The following is a 20903-nucleotide window of genomic DNA, read 5'->3' as shown; positions in this document are numbered from 1 at the left end:
AGTGTCAGCATTTAAAGCATGTTGTCACTGAATTATCTCATGCTAACATGGAAGCTTTAGATGTTATTCTCACCAGGTAAAAGACATCCTGAGCACTTAACAGAGGCCATCTCTCAGACCTGTCAGTGTGGTAAAAGAAGGGCTTTAATATAGACTGTAATTACCTCAGGTAATGGCCTCTAATGGCCAAGTGAGCATCAGCTCTTTTGTTAACCTTGAACAAGATGAACAAACCGCCAGACAGGCCCAGACTGGTCTGACCAGCTCTAATAGACTTAAAGGGGCACTATGTCGTTTTGAGGTAATAATACAAACTCAGAAATATTTATGTTTCCCATAACCGAATAAACAAGCTGTTCTCAGAGGAAAATAAGTTCCCCAGAAAACTGTTTGAAGCTAGAAAGGTGGCAGGGTCCCTCATATTTAAACAAACAATGAGATGAGATGAGATGAGACATAAAAATCTTAAACTTCTGATTAAAGTTTCTTCCCCAAAACTACATAGTGCACTTTTTTAAAGCATTATTGTGGCTTTCGCCTGTCCGTTTGTCACAGTTTACTTCAGCTTCAGCAAACATGACCGTGATGCGTACAATGTGGAGAAAGTGCTGAGCTAGTACCAACAAGCACTATGACCCCGTCCTTACCTAATTTCGTCTTTCTCACCTGCTTATCATGGTCATTGTTTACTCGTGTTATCCGTCAGATGGTGTCCCGACCTGCGCGGTCAACAGAGTAGCGCTCATGAATCTAATCAGAGCGAGCTGACTGATTCATGTTCTGTTTGGCCTGACTGTGATCTACACTTTGGCCCTTAATAGGCCATAAAAGCAGAGACATTGCCAGTTGGAGCGCTAGTTTACCATGAACATATGGCTCGCCTTGGCTTAGGGAGATAACATTTAAATTACCATATCCATTAGCGTCAACCTGTCCTGATCCATCAGTGCGGACGGTGCCAACAGATTTCTGGGTAAAGTTTTATTCATGCAGCGGGCAGAAGTGGCTGCGGGGGTCGCGAGGAGCGGTGCTCTACACCCAGGGTGGGGGGGAGGCCATGAGGGCAAGCTCCCTCTGGCGTCAGCGCTCCTCAAGAATGCAGAGAGGGATTAATGCTTGTCTGTGGCAGTGATGGATGAGACTTGGAGGCATACACACACATATATATATATATACACCCACAGAGCTGCATCTGGATGCAGACTGTTTAGCCCTCCCCTGCAGCAGTACGTGCCAGCTTCGCAGGTGTGTGTGTGGTTTGTGTGTGTTGTCTGCTGGGATAAAGCCAGACTTGGTTGTTTGCCCTACTACCCCAGATAGAGCTGTATTCACCAGCCGTTTGTCATTTTGAGTGGAAGGCGCAGCTTTTCATCACGCTAGTTCACGTCTGGGGCACTTTGATTCGTTTTGGCCTTTTCAAATCACAGATGAATCAATTTCTGCTCCCTCAATAGATTTCTTTCCTTCCTGTTGAGTCCAGTGATTGATGCCACGTGTGTGTGTTTGCGGTTTTGACTGTGTACGTGCGACTTCGAGCCCATCGATTACTGCACATGCACACGTCTACCCGCTCCCGAATCCCCAGTTACCTCATTGTTTCGCCGAAACCTCTGGTGATTCTATGTGACCTCCAGCAGCTGGCTCGCTGTGACTGATATTACACTGCAATGGTCAATGATCTCTGATGGATCACCTTAGGGAGGCTGGAGTGTGTCTCACATGACTTGCCGCAGTACACTACAGTGGCTATTGCTATGGTAATGAGTGAGCGAGTCGCTAGCTGATCGTATTAATCACCAGAGCTCACGCCGCCGAGCGTGTGACAGATTATCCTGCAGCTAACAAAGGACAGCCGCAGTCACTTCCAGTGGAGATAATACAGTTTGCAAATGGGTTTAATGCAGGTGTATTATGCAGCCGTTTGCACAAACTACACAAAGTCACTGTGAGCAATGCAAAAATGGTTGAGGAGGAGGAAAAGGTTTTTCCTCAAAGTTCAAACCCCTGAAGGTTAACAGCTAAAGTCGCCGTTCTTTTCCCTTCTCTCCGCCTCAAAGGCACTTTTCTCTCCGTGTCTCTTATCAGTTGTGAGATAATTAGGTGTATCTCCTTCCCCTTTGTGCGTGGAAGCGGTCGTGCTTTGCCCCATCTTCCTGGGCAGGGCTCGATGTGTGCTTGTTTTCCCAGCAGCCTCGGGGGTGTCTTATCTGAGCCCGTGGCTGTTAAAGACACTCTGCATAGTTCGTATGCACTGCCTGTCACTCATTCGATTACTTCTACTATCACCTCCAGGCATTTTCTTTATAAATCTGCAGCTTGAATACTGAGGCTGTGTTTGCATTAGCTCTGCTTTGATTAGACTAAATGACAATAGCATGAAGCTGAGAAACACTCGGCTGAGATGCAGCACAGATGTTGAAGTGTGTGTGTGAGAGAGATGATTGCACCAGGAAATAAATCCAGCTAAATTGTGGGAATATCAGTCAATCTGAAAGCGCAGATAGTGTAGCTCTGAAGTTCAAGCCCATGCTGTTTGTGAGCGTGTGTGTGCGCCATTTTTTCTTCACAGGTTTAACCCTCAAAACGACCTTCTTCTGTCCATTAAGCAGCTTAATTAGCAGAGAAGCTGATGAAAAGCTGATTTGCACCTGCAGTCCTCCAGCTGTTTGCTGCATCTCACACATGCACACTCTTTTTTTCTATTGCTAGAGCTGTTAACCTATTCCTCCCTCCACCATTCAAAAAAAGCATGTACACATTCAGTCCCATACACACTCTCAGGCAGCAGATGGATGCTGACACCCCCTTGAGGATGTTTGGAGTCAGTGTCTGCGCTAAACAAAGCATCAGAAGACGTTTGCACCACATTTCTCATTTTCATTTTTTTTCCCGCTGCTGCTGTCAGCAGAGAACGAACCCTCCGGTGCTGTCCTCTCGCACACACACGGGCACACATCACCCTCCTTTTGTTTGCAGAGAGCCTACACGCGGCTCGACATATCCCGGTTAATTTAAAGTCGTGTCGGACTTTCCGTGTATCGGTCTGCCTTGTCTGACAGGAGCTCCAATCTGTAGAAAATGAACTGAACTGACAGCAGCGGGGGGCTTGCAGAAAATAGAGATTTCACTGTATGGGACAGAAGGATGAGGAGGCGGAGATGGAGGATGGAGGATGGATGGTGGGAGGGATAACCTTTTGAATGATTTGAATGTCACAGAACACAAGAGAGACAATCCAATATTTGGATTTCACTTTTCTAATTTAGATGTAAGTGTATTTTTTTTGTAAAAACACTTACGCTTACAAAAGACACCCTCAAATGTAAACTTTTTAATCATTTGTCTTATTTTGTAATGCAAAGATGTTCAGTTTAAGAAAATATTTGTATTCCTCCACAATATAACCCCCAGTAATTGAAATGTTAAAGAGGTGGAGTGGGTTCGAGGGTGAAACTACCAAACAAAAGATGTGACCTTTCACCCCCACTTAAAGCATCCCAGCTTAAGTGAATTCCATCAGTCTACACCCCCACTCCCTCCGACCATCTCGTTATCATTTCTAATTTCTAAGCCCTCGATATTTAAATCCATGCTCATGTATGAGGCACTGTACTAATCTCTTCTAAAATGTGCAATTAAGATCAATTTATTTCCTCCCGACAGACGTTTTCATTCTCAAATTGCCACAGACTGCAGTCCCCAGTGAGTGGGATAATCAATGGCATCAAACCATAAGCGGCCTCCAGCTATGAGAGTGGCTCCATCATGCTGTTTAGGAGGGAGACAAGAAATATTAACATGCCGACTGAAAACTCATATTTCTCCCTCTGACTCTTCCCAGACTCCTTTTCCCCACCACATTCATCAGCCCGGTCCCATGAGTATCACTCAACCAGTTTTTCATTGGAAATGGATAATTGCAAGTAATCTGTCTGTGATTAAGTGTGACATAAATTATGTATTTTATATTAAAAAAGGAATCATTTACACGGAAAGTTAAGGTGTCTACTGTACCACTTTCAGGTTAACACATAAATGGGATGCATCTATCTGAGATGCCTGAAGACAGAAAGTGCTGTGCGCACACCATTCAAAAGTGCAGTGTGCAATTGTGAAAGGAGAAAAGTCTCATTCCCAGGTCTTTGAATACTTTGAGACTCAGCAATCAAATATCATTCTCCAGAATCACTAATACCCTGAAACACCCCGAGCAACACAAAATAATTAGAAAACAAGAAAAAATGGCCAAAGTGCAGGGTTTTTTTCAGACACAGCCACAGCCACACTCTTCAAGTGTGTTATTAGTGCTAATAGAGTACTTTTTTAGGAGTCTGTGCATTGTTTTTCAGCTAAATCTGGGATAGTATAGTTTTAAAAAATCGCTTTAAAAAAAGGACAATGATAGGTAAGATGAATCTTTTAGTGGAATTTTTTATTTTTACTTTATAAATTGTGTGTGTGTGTGTGTGTGTGTATGTATGTATGTATGTATATATATATATATATATATATATATATATATATATATATATATATATATATATATATATGTATATATGTATATATGTATATATATATGTATATATATGTATATATGTATATATATATGTATATATGTATATATATATGTATATATGTATATATATATGTATATATGTATATATATATGTATATATGTATATATGTATGTATATATATATATATATGTATATATATATATATGTATATATGTATATATGTATGTATATATATATATATATGTATATATATATATATGTATATATATGTATATATATGTGTATATATATGTATATATATGTATATATGTATATATATATGTATGTATATATGTATATATATATATGTATATGTTTATGTATTAGACACGAAGTCTGTCACTATAGTTCATCCTGAGTGACCCACTTGGTGGCAAAATCATGATCACCACAGTCGGTAAGATTCATCCTCTGGCGATCATGAACGGCTTTCTTTTTTGGCAATCCATCCAGTAATTGTTGAGATATTTCAGTCTGGACCGATCCAGACGGCTGAAAAACAATCAACACCTTCCTTAGATTTGGACAAATAATGAATAAGCGCTGTGGGCCTTGTACACTCCTTTACCTTTCACTATCAACCATTATGGGAGTTGCTTTATGACCTAATGTTGGTTTCCTGGCAGGATTTCTTGAAGGGACTTGGATTTTGTCACACTGCCATTACTGGGCGGAGAGGCCATCAGGGATCATCTAGACTTCTCTATCAGTGGGATTTCTTGTTTGAAAGCTTTATCCCAAAGCAAAGCTCTGTTGATAAACTCTTAAACCTGAGTCGCCACACACACAACAGTAGTACTCCCATTTTTCCCAGCCTGTTTAATACGCCTATCACTGGTATTTCCTATGCTATACTGAGTTAGGTACACCCGGACATTATGACATATCACCAATAATTATCATGATGTAATGCGATGTGACCTTCAGCTTCCACTTTCCCGTTCGGCATCAGTTCAGCAGTTGAAGCCAAATGACTTTGAGCTGTGTGGATGAGTCAGTTGCCCACAGCCTGGATATAGAGGGATTTAATTTGGCTCTTGAGAGCTTGTTTGGGCCTTAATTGATCTTAATTAGGGGTCAGATCATTTGGCCGTGTGGAATTAGACTCAGCACCTGCTCCGTATGAATATGCATCACAGCGACCCACCCACCCTGCCTCCTTCTCCTCACTCTTTTCAGTGTGTTGTTGACCAACCTTTTAGCTGCCTCCTTCTAAAGCCAGACAAAGGGCTTTGAGAGGAGCTCAGGCTAGCCCACGAGGACTATTGTGTTGTTAACAATGTTGTTTAGCCCCAGTGAACGCCGCTAATATTGTGTCCCGGAGCTGATGTCTCTATGTCAAGCACCAGCAGGCTGATGGAAGACTATTCTACAGCTGCTCGTACAGCATGGCATGGTCATGACTTTGAATAGCTATTCAGACCAAGATGAATTTCTAGAGAAGAACACGATCGAGCATTCTCATTTCATCGGCCCTCATCTTTTCCATTTGTAGGAGTGGTAATAATGTTCGCTCAGTTCCTCTGGGATAAACAACTGGCTTGCAAGAGAGAGTTGGGAGCAGCTTTAGAAGCAGTCTCGTCCAGTTCTGATGCCGTGCTGTGTTCTGGTGTGGCTTTCTGAACGGGTCCAGTTTGACTGCGTGACCACAGTTATGTGAACCATAGTCAAATGGAGGCATGCATGTGTTTTTAGACCGACGGCGGTCTCAAGTTCGTCTCTGCTGGGATGAGGCTTAGTCACAACACTTTTGAGTGCGTTTCAGAATTATTTCTTATTCCAGGGAAGGTTTTTGACTCATTTTCTTTTAATTTGCTCCTGAAAATGAACTGCACATTTGGTCCCTCTGGCACTGAGAAACTTTCAAACAGCTTAGCTATGTCCCTAACTCTGCTTCTCCTGAGTAATTTCCTCTGTGGCCCTGCTCTTTTTCACACAACGCCTCTGTCTTCACTCAATGGACTTTTTTCTTCCTCTCTGGCTCACACGCTTACTCGTGCATACACACATATACACACACTTTCTTTCTTTTTCTTTCTATCTCCCCATTAGCTGTCTGCCTCCCCGGCCTCCTCCTTGGGTCATTGTGGTATTTAGGGTCAGACAAGAGCTCCAGTCATTGCGCCCTCCCCTGTGCCTCCCAGGCAGCACTGCAGCCAACTTACGCCAGCTTGTCTGGCCCAATCGCCTCAAACAGCTATGGAAAACCGCCTTGGCTGCAACGAGCCCCTGCATCCTCCTCCTAGCCAACGGAAAAGCAGGATATAGGAAAAACAACACTGTGGAGTAGTGGAGCCTTTTTTTGCAGTGGAGACTCTTCTAAATGGATGAGAGCTATAAAACATCTTTACTTCTCTTTCTGCGGGAGCTCTTCTGTGGAGAACTTTTTCACTTTTTCCTCTTGGCGCTTCGTTACCTAGGGTTACCCCAGGAGGATTTTGATTTGCTGCTGCTACCGAAGCCAGGCGGGAGTTTCCACGTGTCCTCCAGTGCGTCTGGGTGCGTGAGTCAGATGCAGTATGTGTGTGTGTGTGTGTGTGTGTGTATGTTGCTTTAAGACACAACTAGCCTTCACAGGGAGAATCCACTCTGAGATCAGAGAACTCCAGCTAGATTTCTCCTGTGCACGCTGTTCAAAGAGCTCTAAGATTAAAGCCCGGGCCACAGAGGTAAGGGCTCTGTGTTTTATCTTCCTCTGCCTTTGTTTTTCCTATTTACTGGATTAAGAGGAGGCTTGGGTGAAGAGCACTGCGTTTCCTATTGTCCAGAACCACAGGTGTGAGTTACACTGTGTGTTTGCATGTGTGAGTGCTGAGATGTTTCCATCTGTGTCTGCTAGATAGCAGTTTGTGTTTTAGTTTTTTATCTCAAGTGCTGTAAAAGCCTGCTGCATGTAGCCTTGTAAATAAAGATACAACAAAGTGACCCTTCACAATCTCAGCCTTTATCACTCCTGCTGCTGTGTCTCAGCATTTTATGCATGTCTCATGTTCACTCATGAGAATAACTGAGTTTGACAAACTTCACCACTTTGTCTAAACTTCGTATCACATGCTAAAGTTGCTGGATGCTTCCTAACTCAGTGGGAGCGCATTTTATGAAAGTGTTTGTAAAACATTTTCCTGGCATCGCTCTGGAATGACAGTGGCATACGTGTATAAATCTTTTAAGAAGGCTGCCATGTCATTTTTGGTCTGGAGCCAGGCGCAGAGCTTCTAAATGTATAATGAAAAAGTCCGAAAGACACTTAACAAGCACTATGATGGATGTTTGGTGGCTTTGGCTGAATCCGCCACACAGTAATATGGGCTTTCAGCGAGTGATTCATGGATCGACATTTCTCCTCATAAGCAAACAACCGCAGGATGCTTTAAATCTGGTTCATATGACAAAAGCTCAGCAGGAGACGGCCCGCGCTTTGGCTCCACTGCTGTCTTTTTCTTCACTTCCTGTTGTTGTTTTTGTATCGAGAAGAACTTGTGGGTTGCTTTGCATTAGTTTGAATCGAAGCCGCGTCCACGAGAGGGGAACTTTAAGCACACTGCTCCTTTAAGAGCTCAGTTGTCACAGGGCCAGAGGAAAGTGATAAGAGACAAGTCCCATGGGCTGTGATTTGACAGGAGGAAGGCTGTGTGATAGTGTTAACAGTCACTACCAATAACAAATGAGCTCATGGTTCCTACTTCACAGCATGATTAAAAAGGCATGAAACGTGTTGGCACTTTATCTATGAAGGATATTATTTTAGCCACTTTTATTTATTTGCATTGTTGATTTGTGATTTCTTCCGTCAGAACCACACGGAGCATTGTTCCACATGTTAGCCTATATTTCTTAACAATATTGCTCTACTAAATGCACTCTCCTGGGAAATCAATGCAAAAGTCCTGCAAGATTTTCTGTATCTCGAAGATTTTATGGCAGAGTAGACTTAAAAACTGCACGAACAGCATCATGGTAGTACTGTGTTGGTTCTCTGGGGAATCACCCTGTATTTTCACACTGCTGTGTCAATAGTTTGTTCATGGGCATGAGGGTCAGAGTTGCAAATGTAGTTCCTCAGTCTCTTGTAGCTTCTCTTCAACAAATGCATGGTCTTCATGTAGGACGTAAGGACTTCCTTAACACGCTGCCGTCATGTACCTACTGTGTTTATACCATGTCGAGGTGTGGCCCATTCCTCAAGATCCAGACCCAAGACGTACAAGGTGCCAGACTAAACATGAAGCTTGAGTGGGAGTCATCCAGGGGCAGCCAGAGAAGAATGCCAGGTCACGGGGTGTGTCGAGGAGCGTTGGGGTGGCAGTGGTCCCTTGGCCCCTGAGCAGATGGCCTGTAGGAAACCTATTGACTAGAACAGAGGACTGAAGGGGAAGAGGGAGGGAGAGTTCAGACCAGGCGCAGTGGTTTGCAGCTAAAAGGAAGACTTGTCTTGTTGTTCTCCCGAAAACAGTCGCACAATACTCCAGTTCAAGTCGCGGCAGAAGGCAAACGTGTGTGTCTTTAGGTTTGTGTGTTGGCACGCCTTTGAGCCTTTTATACCCACAGTCTCGCTCTGTGTGAATAAACTTCTGCAAGAAAAGCGTCAGTGGTGGCGTTTAAAAGAAGGCAGTCATGGTGACATGTTCGACAAGCGGCTTTATGCTGACTCCAAGTGTTGTCGGCAGCTGCTTCCTTGGCCTTTACTCAACAGAGAGCATTGTTTAGTCGCTCTTCATTCATTTCGAGAACTTAAAATCATTTTAGATTCCACTTTATAGCTTCTGGATAGAGGGGGAAACTCAAAATATCTCTCTGCTTGCTAGTCTTACAGGGATGCCATAGACATAGACATGAGTGTGAAGGGAAAATGGGGGATTGAGTGAGAAAATATATCAGTTTTCCCACAGATTTTGAGGTGAATGAAGAGGACTTTAAGTTGGACCAGGCTTGGCTTTCAAAGCCCCAGCCTCACTAGCATGACAAAGCTGGAAATTATTTGTGCAGTGATATCGGCAGAAAGCTGCTTGGATGGTGCATTCAGAGTCATTTCTTTCAGTATCACTATTGCCTTTATTCAATATCCTCTCCTTCTGCTTCACTCTTTAGCTCGTGACGACTGAAGCCAGTGTTTAGTTAATCCTCTGATCAGCTCAGAGTGATGGTTCAAGTTCATTACCAGGCCTACATGTCTGCAGCCAAGTTTCCACTGTACTTTCAAGTGCTACTTTTTTACACTCAGTTTAAACAAGGAGAGAATAATTTCCTTGTGTGGCTCCTTGTCATGTTTGATTTTTTTTTTGTAGCATTAGTCTGGATCTTTGCCCTGTTCTTGACCTTTGGGATCTAGCGCCTCATGTGCTTTAAAATGTTTAAGCTCCCAGGAATTTCCCTCCCAACCCTATGCATTAAACATACTCTTTTACAGTAGTCCATTTACTCAGTCAGCCAACACTATTTAATCTCACCTCACAGTCAAGGTGCATCCAAGCAAGAGCAGATAAACTCTTAATGCTGCAGATCACTTAATCCTGAAGGTTAGGCCTTTTGGCAGGCGGGGGGGAGTTTACACTGTAACCTTACACATGCTCTACGTGTGCTGTGAGGCTTAGTGGAGTTAGCACTATTTGAAAGTCTCCCTGGAGTGTGCGCTACACGCATGTAAGTGGGTTATATTACACACACAGGACATAGTCACGCTGCTTCTCAGAAGATGCCCAGTGCCTCCGTAAAGAGCACTTCTCAGCCATTTCTGGTTTTGGATCCTGCCCCCGGACAAATTTGGCAGTGACTAGTGAAAAAAAAAAGGAGCAAGCTGGGATTCCAAGGTTCAAAAATAAACAGACGGGTAAACTGTAGCCGGCTTTCAAAAACTTTCCCAACACAGATCAAAGACGACGTCATTTACTTGTGGGGAGGTGGAAAAATGCTACTAATGTTTGGTTTGGATGCTTGATTGAGGAGAGTTGGACTTTGGAGGTGGAGCGAATTTTTTAAGCTAGTCATACTGTAACGCCAGGGTGGCACTACTGTACTGAGCTGTCTTGTGTTGTACAAAGCTTGGTTGATGTGATTCTACTGGAGACTTTGTTGGAGTGAAGTTCGTTGGACTTGGTTGATACTTTATGGCTGCATAGTTGTTGAGCGGAAATGTTTTCATCTCCGGCATGTTGGCTGATTCATTTTTTGCAAACTTGCCAGTAAGAACGATACTTTATTTTTTCCACATACAGAAAATCTCAAACTACCACAAGTAAAACAGTCACCGATACTGTTTCATTGTTGCACTGGCTTTGTTAATCCCAGTGAGAAACAAGTAGTGCTGCCTATCAAGCACCGTCTTCCCGAAAAGCTTGGGATTAGGTCTCCTCTATAACAGGCACACCTGTTATCAAACATGGAGCTCATTACACGTGGTAAAATACTGTCCTGTCGAAAGAGACCAAGCACTAAATCAGCTTCTCTCTGTGTGTTTCAGATGAGCGAGACAACGAAGGAATCACTGGTTTACTTTTGAGAAATGAAGCGGAGGGAATCTTGCACATAGAAGCTCCAATCTGAGAAGAGACTTTCAGACAGGTGAGTCTAAGAACTGTGGCCTTAATATCTGTGTTATTATACCATGTTGATTATATTTAACCCTGAATTCAAAATGTGTGTGATATGAGACTATATGTTGTCGGAGATTTTGGATATTGTGACATGGCATCAGTGTTGCCTTTTCCTGGTTTTAAAGGCTGCATTACATAAAAGTGATGTAATTTTCTGAATTTACCAAACTGTTCGACCCACGTAGTCATTTTATCCACATTTTTTTAAGATAATTTATCAAAAATCTCACAATATTATCACAATATCAATATTGAGGTAGTCAAAAATACTGTAATATTTCATTTTATTGCCATTTCTAGCATTTATGAAGGACTTTTGAGGGGATTTCAGCATACCAAGATATTATATTATTTAGTTATAACCTAAAAATAGGGGGGGACATTACTTCACATATTTTTCCATTTTAAAGTGCTCATTATTTAAACTTTGATTTTTTTTGTTTTTACAGCACCTTTACCCGTGCATTATATCACTTAAACTTGTTGTGGAACAGATTGTTTTAGTTCCTAATCTACTTGCTGTGCTTATTCAAAGACTTGAAGATTGAAGGTATTTAGTCTGACCTATTATGTAAGATCATCACAGACAGCAGCAGATACAGTACTGTCTCTTACAGTTCCAGCAGTGTGTGTGTGCTATAACATCAACCCTGTAATAAAATGTCCATCTTGTCACGGCTCTCCTCCGTCACTAATGTAAGAGTGTTGTGGACAGTCTGGAAATGATTTTTCATTGTCCTGAACTCTGTCACACGTAACAGCCATGACAGCCTAAAGCCTGTTCATCTGACTTGACTTTCCTATAGAGAGAATGGAAGAATGTAGTAAAGTGAGAGGGGGTAGAGCATACAGGTTAATGACCAGATGTGAGAGAATTAGTGATACTGCTATTCTCTTTGAAAAACATGAGGAAGATATTAGCCCTGCTGCTGTTTTACTCTGGAAACAGCCACAACGATTATATACGTGTATGCTATGGCTTTATGGGGAGTGGAGTCGTTATTGTTTATGAGTAATAAGTTAATTTTATGTCTCCGATGAGCTGGCATTATGTCATACCATGTTATTTCTGTTATACTGCCTTATGTCTGAGTGCTGTGACTTTTCCAGCAGCAGAATGCTGGTAACGTTGTGTTTTGTTTCCAGGCAGCAATGGGAAATTCAGAGAGCCAGTACAGCATCCAGGGCCCCAAAGGCACCAGCTTTGTCTTCCCTGGTAAACAAAGGCCATGCTCACTGAAGCTCCGATCGGCCAAAGACGAAGCTCTGTCTCCCCACACGTGGTGGAAGAGCGCCCCAGTAGGCTCAGGGTACAAGGCAAGATGTGTTGGCCGTGGCTGTCTGTCCCCTCCTAAAAGCCGGCAGCCTTACTCGCCGAGGCACTATGACTATGTCTCAAGGGGAGCAAGAGGCAGCCCAAGTTGGCATCGATCACCTGGATGTGGTATACGAAGGCGACACATATCGCATGATTATGAAGATAATCCATATGGGGCTGAACTTAATGGACACACCCAGGATGGACACAGTGATGAGCATGAGGCTTTAGAGGAACAGAGCAGTCCACGTGTGGTGATCAAGAAAGATGGCAGTCTCAGGGTGGAGTTCACCAACACCTCGGGCAACCCCCTCCTCCTGGATGAGGCTTCTGGCCCCGTGCAACTCCTCAAGTTCTCTCCCAACCTGGAGTCTGCCTCCACTCCCAGTCTGCCTGGTTCAAGTGGTAGCAGGCAGGATGGCCACTGCAGCGGTCCACCGCCAGCCTCTACCTCCTCCACGGCCAGGACCAGCAAAGGAAGCTCACTGAGCTCTGATGGTTCCTGGTATGACTCTCCCTGGGGGCCTAGCACAGAGCTCTGTGAGCAGGACCAGCCCTGCTCTGCCAGCAGGACCCTAGTCAACTCCCCCATCCACCAACTGGACTCCTTCACTGAACAGTCTCCCCCTGTGTCCATTACAGACCTCTACAAAAACTCCACCATGGCTGCTACCTTTCCCACAGCCAGGGACCTGTCCTCCCAGTTACAAGAGCCTCCACCAGGCCAGAGGCCACACCGAGCCTCTTTTGCGTCAGTCCTGGATGTTCCATTGGAGGAAGAATGCCCCGAGGTCCGCCAGTACTCATCATACACCCTGCCCTGTCGCAGGCCCAAAGCCCACACCATGAGCGAGGATCTGGACCAGTATCCTGAACAGGACCAGCACCAGGAGCACGTGGGACCTGATTTTGTTTTCCATAAGAAAGACTCCATCAAAAACCGCATCAGACGCCTCAGTGACTGGACGGGCAGCCTCAGCCGCAAGAAGAGGAAGTCTCAGGTAAGTTTGCACTCTTTTATTACTCACTCAACAGGGTTCATACAGGGATCTTATCTACATTGTGTGTAAAACAGTAGGTTGCATACAACCCTGATCCCAAAAAAGTTTTTGTAAATATGTGCATACTCTGAATTTGATGACAGCAATATGTGTCAAAGAAGTTGAGACAGGGACAACAAAAGACTGAGAAAAAATGTGAAATGCTCCAAAACCACCTGTCTGGAACATTCCACAGGTTCATTGGTAACAGGTGATTGTATTATGATTGGGTATGAAAGAGGCATCCTCGAAAGGCTCAGTCGTTCACAAGCAGGTATAGGGCGAGGTTCACCACTTTGTGCAACACAGTTGCATAAAGGATATTACTACATGGGCTCAGGAACTGCCCTCATAGTCTAAGCACACAGTAGATAAATGTTTCACCCCTCAACTGTCTTCTGCAGTTGTATTCACTTCTAGCCGTAGAGCTGAAGCTTAGTTACAGCCACACACAGACACTTTCCTGTCTGGCAAGCTTTATTTGATCGTGAGCCACAGCGGTGGTCCTGGCATAGCCAAGAACCAACCACCGTCCTCTGGTCCTTAGCAGCACAACACCAGCTGTCTGAGGACAGGGCACAGTGGGGCAGCATGAAATGAAATTTGTAAGGCGGCCAGCGCTGGGTCTTGTCTTGTTGCTTTAGTGAGGATGGAACAAGGATGAGAGGTACTTCTTGTTACAATGTAAGACATGGATGATCCTGCGAGGAAGAGAAGTTGGGGGCTGATGTGCAGATGGCATAATGACTGTATTTTGGTGGGTACATCTGAAGTATTCTGTATTCTCGCGTACTGAATGTGATTTAGCTGTTGAATGTTCAGGACTTGTCGCATATTAATCTTTTTAGCTCTGTTGTTTGCAGTCAGATGCACATAAGGCTGAGCTGGTGTTGATCTGATCAAATGGTATGAAATCTTTAAAGCTATCGTGGTCATTAGCCCAAGAATTGTATTTTATTTTATATCTGATGTCTGATGGAAGTGCATAGAAATTTGGGAATTGAGCCAGCTGATACGGTGAACTACTAACATATAGACTAAGAGCAGATAGCTGATACATTTTCGTGGTAGTAAAATGATACTTGTACCATACACAGGCAGGGGTCAGAGGAAAGGTCTGAAATAACTACAACTTCTCTTGCATGTTGCCTGCGCATGATTTTAAGAACCATGTGATTTTTGTCCTGCAAACACTCCATTCTTAATAGCTTTAATTTGACATAAAACATTTGTTGGAACTGAGCCTGAACTCGTGTCCCTCTCTGTCTTTGAGGCTTGAAAGCAATTGTTTCAGCATTAATTCGGTTAGCTTTGCCTTGTAAAAGTTTTAAGAACGCTGTTTGGGCACTGCCAAGAGAATAGCTCTAAGCCTTTTGAGAGGCTCTGTTAGAGTGAAACTAAATCCTAGCTGAAGATTTAACCCCACCCCTCCTCTCATGTTAATGAATGACTTATGGTTGCTCTAGCTGTTGTGTGGTGCAGATTTTCTGGGCTCCCCTCGCGGTCCTTAGAGAGTAAATCTGCTAATAGGGATTGGTATTCACTCAGTTGGGGCAGCAAAATAGGACAATCGTTGTATTCAGTTGGCGTTTTCTTCTTTGCTAGAGTCAGAATTTGTGAGCGTCTCCCTGTGCTAAAACAGCAGACAATGCTGAGTGAAATATATGAGATGCTTTGCCTTGACACCATCACTCGATCCTGTAGTGACAAATACGCAGCAGACTGACGGGATTCGTTATAAGTGTTACAGCTTTCACTTTACATTAGTAATGTCTGCCTCTAAGTCTCCTGCTTGCCATTATACCATGCTAATCTATCATGTGTTAACGCTTTATTATTTTAGAGGACGGACAAGCACCTACAGATTTACATTAGTCTTTGTTATCCAGAAATAAAGCTGATAGGAGGCTGATTTTGCCACAGAAATCTTCAAGAAACTTTTAAATTGCGGTGTGGTTACTCAAAGAAAATACAATCCATTGCCAGCACCAGGTAGCGGTGATGCATTTTAACAAGCTGGGCTCTGTTTTAAGAGATAAAAGCAAAGAAGAATAAAGTTCCATCAAAGCTTGACAGTTTAATTGGGACAGTTCAGGCAAATTAAAATAAAAAGTAATTGATGCTTGAGATTGTGTGCCTGAGTGACAATTTAAAATGACAGAGGCCCTTCAAACTGGTTATGGAACTGATAACGCAACTGGACATGGGAACTTTTGCAGAATGTTCGATACTAGCTCGCCTCCTGCGCATGTAGGTAGTAGCATTATAAAATGTAGACTTTAAAGGTGCAATATGTAAGAATTGGCCACCTGTCAAATTCAAAATCCAAACCGATAGGTGGCAGCGTATCACCAGAGTAACCGCTTACTGCTGCTAACTGTAACTGCCATTAGGTAGTTAGCTTAGTTAGCCGTGCAGCTAGTATTCCACTGGGAGCTAGGAGCAATGGGAGATTTGTGGTGTTTACACCACTAGCACAGGATCTTTGGACTGTGTCATAACATCATCATAACATCGTTATTTTTTTCACATTCTGTCAATCATTTTTGTTATGTAGTTTTACGTTTTCAAAAAAATGCCGCTAGCGTTCACGACACGATTAGCAATGCCTCTAATGTGTTCTCCATGTTGAATTACCAGCTGGTAGTCGAGACCGATGTCAAGGATGATGTTTTCTACTGGGATGGGGCAACATGTTAGTGGCGTGATGAATCAGGGAAGGACAAATTATGACTTATCAGACCCAATCAGGAAGCAAACGTGGGTGTTTTTCAGTTTCTGCACGTCCACATTAAAATGCAACCCCGCACTTTTCAAAATAAAACGGGGCCAGCGCTTTTAAAAGTCTTCTTTGTAGGGTCCTAAAATGCCAGAGTAGTACGGACACTAGACCTAAACATAACAGAAGTTATGCATTTTAAAAGTAAACTGTATTGCTGTGGATGTAGCCTGGATTTCCTCTCCTTCAGACGCCATTTTGTTGACTGCCAAACCTCTGTGGCATATATCTCCAAGGTCACGTTGCCTCCTTTCAGCGGGTCAGTCAAAATAAGGAGCACCCCCAGCTCTGGTTCCCCTCCACCTGGAATCCAGGGCTCTGTTGTGGGTTTAAAGGTCACACTGCAACCCTAATGCCAAAGGCCAAGAACCTGCTCGTAATGAAAAGCAGCTGGAAGACAACTGGTAGAGAGGTGGACACACTTGGGCTGTGCTGGCCTAAAGGAAACTAGGGAAAGCTGAAAAAGACCCACCCTGTGCTGCTCTGTACACATTTTCCTACGGCTGTTTTATACAAATGCTGTGTGTTTCATGGTGGCAGGTGGACGAAGTGGTTATACAAAGGCTGTCTTCAGTTGAACACTGTGGGTTCAAAGGGTTCATCACTGCCCTGTAGCAGAACATGAGCTCTGAGCTTCTGGAGAAAATCCCCCTTTAGGAATCAAGAAGGCATTACTTTGTTATTTTCCATATAAGCATATAATTTGTATATCATCTGAGCACTACTCCAATATCTGAAAATTTAGGCAAATTTGAATTGTTTGCTTAATATCAACAATAGGATGGAGAAAACATGGACGACGCTGAGTGAGACAAAGACGGAGGATGAGCTCCATCATGACGGCACGTACTGTGTGTCTGCATGTGGAGAGCACTCCACTCTTGTTGCCAGGGGCAGAATCAATGCTGCAATCTAGTCAAGTGTAGGTATGCTGTCATTAGGCTTGAAAGAGTGCAATTCCATCAAGTGTTCATTTGGGGAATTGGGAAGCCACAGCAGACCTCAAATGACGTGAAATTGTCTGAGCCTGGAGGGTTCCAACCTCCCAGGTGCCATCACAGGAAATTTGTCCCACTTTCTCAGCCGAGTGAAAGATTTAGAGACTGTAATGCAGACTTTGAAGTAGGTTCGAGTGGTTTGACGAGATTTTTCAAAAGTTTCTCCTCCAGTTTTGCACCGCCTCGGGCTAATTAAAAGGAGTACAGTTTGATTTTTTGTCCCAATGTAATCTTTGCTGTAGTTGCAGAGGTGTAGATGTGAGATCTTGCCTAGATGCAGGTGAGAGCAGCAGTTCTGTTAGCTAATTTGGCAACCTCTAAACCAGTCCAACACCACCAATGATGATCTCATGCTCCTCTCACCTTTTCTCCCCTTTTTGTGCCTCATCAGGAGACCAGGTACAAGGACCTGAACGACGCTTTTGACAGTGGGGTTGATGGCCTGACTGCAGACACCAGCTCCCCTTCCCAGGTCTCCAGCCTCCTCTGGTTCCCAGGAGCTTCCAGGGCCCAGTCATCAGGAGCCATTCACCAAACAACCAGTGATGCCGTCCGCCAGAATATTTATGAGAACTTCATGAGAGAGCTCGAGACGGGCACTGGACAGGGAGGAGGGGGAGGTGGTGAAAGAAGAGAGCCGTCCACTGGCACTGAAGAGGGGGAGAGCAGCAGCGAGTCGGCCGAGGGCTCCATGGAGCAGCTGGATCAGCTGTTTGAAAAGGAGCAGGGGGTGGTCCGGCGGGCTGGCTGGCTTTCTTTCAAACCCCTTGTCACCCTGCACAAGGACAGGAAGCTGGAGCTGGTGACCCGTCGCAAGTGGAAGCAGTACTGGGTGACCCTGAAAGGTGAGCTTGAATGTAGGAACAATTATGCACCTTGGAATCGAGTCAAAAAATGTGCTGACCTGTGGTTTTGGAATAATTCAAAGTTAAGTTGATTATCCAAATTGTCATTGTATAATTCAGTTTTGAGGAGTGGGTGGGCTTCTTTCTCTTTGTTCTCAGCAGTCTTGTCCTTGACCATGGTATCACACTTGACATTGAGTCATTGTGCTTCCCTCGATTTTACTTTTCATTCTTGCCAAATGGACAAATGTGTGTTTTATGTACACAAACTGCTTTTATGACTCTGCTTTTAAGTATTTACTGAAGTGCAAGTTGTACCCCAGTCCTGCGGAACTTCTTTTTTCAGACGTTTTTACAAGGGTATTTTGTCTCTAAAACATTATGTGACAGCTGTAAAAACCCCCACGCTCTTACAGGCTGGAGAAACCTGACCTGCTGATGTACTGTATACTTGCTTGTTTTCTGCATCATTTACTCATCCATGATTGTGTCCACCTGTCTGTCTCTGTGTCTGTCCTTCTACTCTCTTTTCCAGGATGTACATTGCTGTTCTATGAGACTTACGGCAAAGGCTCTCCAGAGCAGGAGCTGTCACCTCGCTATGCTCTCCTGGCCGAGGACAGCATCGTCCAGGCAGTTCCCGAGCACCCCAAAAAGGAGAACGTTTTCTGCCTCAGCAACTCGTATGGAGACGTTTACCTCTTCCAGGTGAAGAACATCAGTTACTCCTTTATAGAAAAACAAGTTGTTCTTTTTTTCACGGACAACAGATGTGTTGTGTTGCATCTCAGCAAAAAGTGTTTTTTCCCCACAAAACTTTTCCTGCTCTACTGTCAAATTGTCGGAATTTACATTCAAGCAGAAAGTCACAAAATGCCTGTGTGACCTTGTGAATTATTCCAGACATACACTTTTCTAGCTTCCCTTCCCTCAAGTGTAGCATATGAAATGTCCAATTTTGGCCCAAAATTGTGCCCCAACTTTCCAGCCAAGGGGTCTGACAGAACATCCTATTTGCCCATTGTGCATACTGACCTACATATCACCACTAAAGTCAGGCCCAGCCTCAGTTCTCTCCGTGCAGCCTCCTCCACTTGAGATTACAAGCTACTCAGACTGCAGTGTGTCGCGGTGTCCAGACCTACATCTAATAAAATAGTGTGAAGCTGACATTGCCCCAGAGGCAAGCGGAGAGAGAGAATCAGCTCTGGAACAGGAAGGCAGCGTGGGTTTCATTTTTTGTTTTCCACTAACATGGCCTGTTGAGCATGAGTCATTTTCAATCTAAAGGGTGTTTCTCAACCAGTCTGCCGCTTCCGAGTGAATCACCTTATAGAGACGGAGTGATAGTCATGAAACAGATTGTTAACAAGTAAAATGTATGTTTGATGTTCAGTGCTTTCTCATAGAGGCAACGTTAATCAACTTTTCTTTTATTGATCCAGCTTGCCAAGCAATGATCTTATTGTGATATATTAAAGAATAACACAATAGCAGTGAATAGCAATCCGAGCAGATTTATCAGCTGTCACATCTCTGAATCCAGCTTGTTACGGGGAATATTGGCCTGGCTACTTCATCAAATCGAACTTTCTATCTCTCTTTGCTCCTCAAGGCCAGCAACCAGACCGACCTGGAGAACTGGGTGACAGCCATCCATTCTGCCAGTGCCTCCCTGCTGGCCAAGCGCCAGGGGAAGGAGGACACTGTGCGGCTGCTGCGGAGCCAGATCCGAGGCCTGCTGCAGAAGATCGACATGGACGGGAAGATGAAGAAGATGGCCGAGCTGCAGCTGACGGTGGTCAGCGATCCGAAAAACCGCAAGGCTATTGAGAACCAGGTGATGATGATACTGATACTGATATTAGCTGGGATTAATAGCGGTGTCACTGAAAATATCGGATGCCTCTATCGCATTTTCCACTGCATTATACATTTCATCCCCCGGGGAAAAATTTCACAGAAAATCTGGTGGATTACTTTACAGCATTGATAGATCAGGGGGTGTAACGTATGCTCTTTTCATGCTAAATTATGATCCTTAGACTCCTCTGTGTTCCGTTCCACGTGGTGTGTGCAGCATCCACATGATGTGCCCTACTTAATTTTCCTGTTTTTGTGACTGTGGTGACAAGCGTGTGCTTTATTTTTGTCTGTGGGTGGGTGAAGTGGCCTAAATGCATCAGTCCCCAAACGCATTGCGAGGGGCTCAGGGGAGCAGCTCGCTCCCCAAGCGTCAGATTGGGATTCCAGATGTTTCCTAGTAATGGGCTCTCAACATGCATTATCCTCTTCCTCCTCCTCCTCACAGCCTGGGGGAGAATCCGAAGCACCCGGCGCTGTGCTGTAGCCCACATAGAGCAGATTACTGATTACTGGTATAAAAAGCCCATAACCTATGGCTGCGTAAGAACCCACATACTTTTACAAGAAATTGGTGCTGGAATGTGGGAAAAAAAATGTTTTACCTGCAACTCAGGTGGCCAGGGACTTGAAGTGGCTCTTAAAGTAAATTTATACTTCCTGCATCTGTGTAGCCACAAGGGATCACATGCTGTCAGCTGCTAATGCCCATGTGCGCTGACTTCTTATGCACTTTAGAAGCAAAATAGACGCTTAAAGGTGCAGGTTGTAAAAATGTAAAATATTTGTTTAAACAAATATCAACAAGAATGTGAAGAAATAAAGGCGTTGAGGCTAAAATTATCTAATAGCCAATGACCACTAGCTGTCCGGTTAACTGAGCTAAATGGCTAATGGCAGCTATGTTAGCAGCA

General features: G+C 44.0%; 1 protein-coding gene across 1 annotated transcript in view; it reads left to right on the top strand.

Moving 5' to 3' along the window:
• LOC141010111 (rho guanine nucleotide exchange factor TIAM2-like) overlaps positions 1-20903 on the top strand; it is a 73814-nt gene that overhangs the window by 11832 nt on the left and 41079 nt on the right. Inside the window, exons 2-6 of the mRNA XM_073482935.1 lie at positions 11014-11114; positions 12293-13465; positions 17673-18126; positions 18662-18834; positions 19742-19966. Of these exons, the coding sequence (XP_073339036.1) occupies positions 12299-13465; positions 17673-18126; positions 18662-18834; positions 19742-19966 (2019 nt within the window). The 5' untranslated portion in view covers positions 11014-11114; positions 12293-12298. The remainder of the gene's footprint in view (positions 1-11013; positions 11115-12292; positions 13466-17672; positions 18127-18661; positions 18835-19741; positions 19967-20903) is intronic.

Source organism: Pagrus major, chromosome 16 (genome assembly GCF_040436345.1).
Source record: "Pagrus major chromosome 16, Pma_NU_1.0".
Taxonomy (NCBI): domain Eukaryota; kingdom Metazoa; phylum Chordata; class Actinopteri; order Spariformes; family Sparidae; genus Pagrus; species Pagrus major.
Note: the sequence above shows the minus strand (reverse complement) of the source record. Positions and strands in the feature narration are given on the sequence as shown.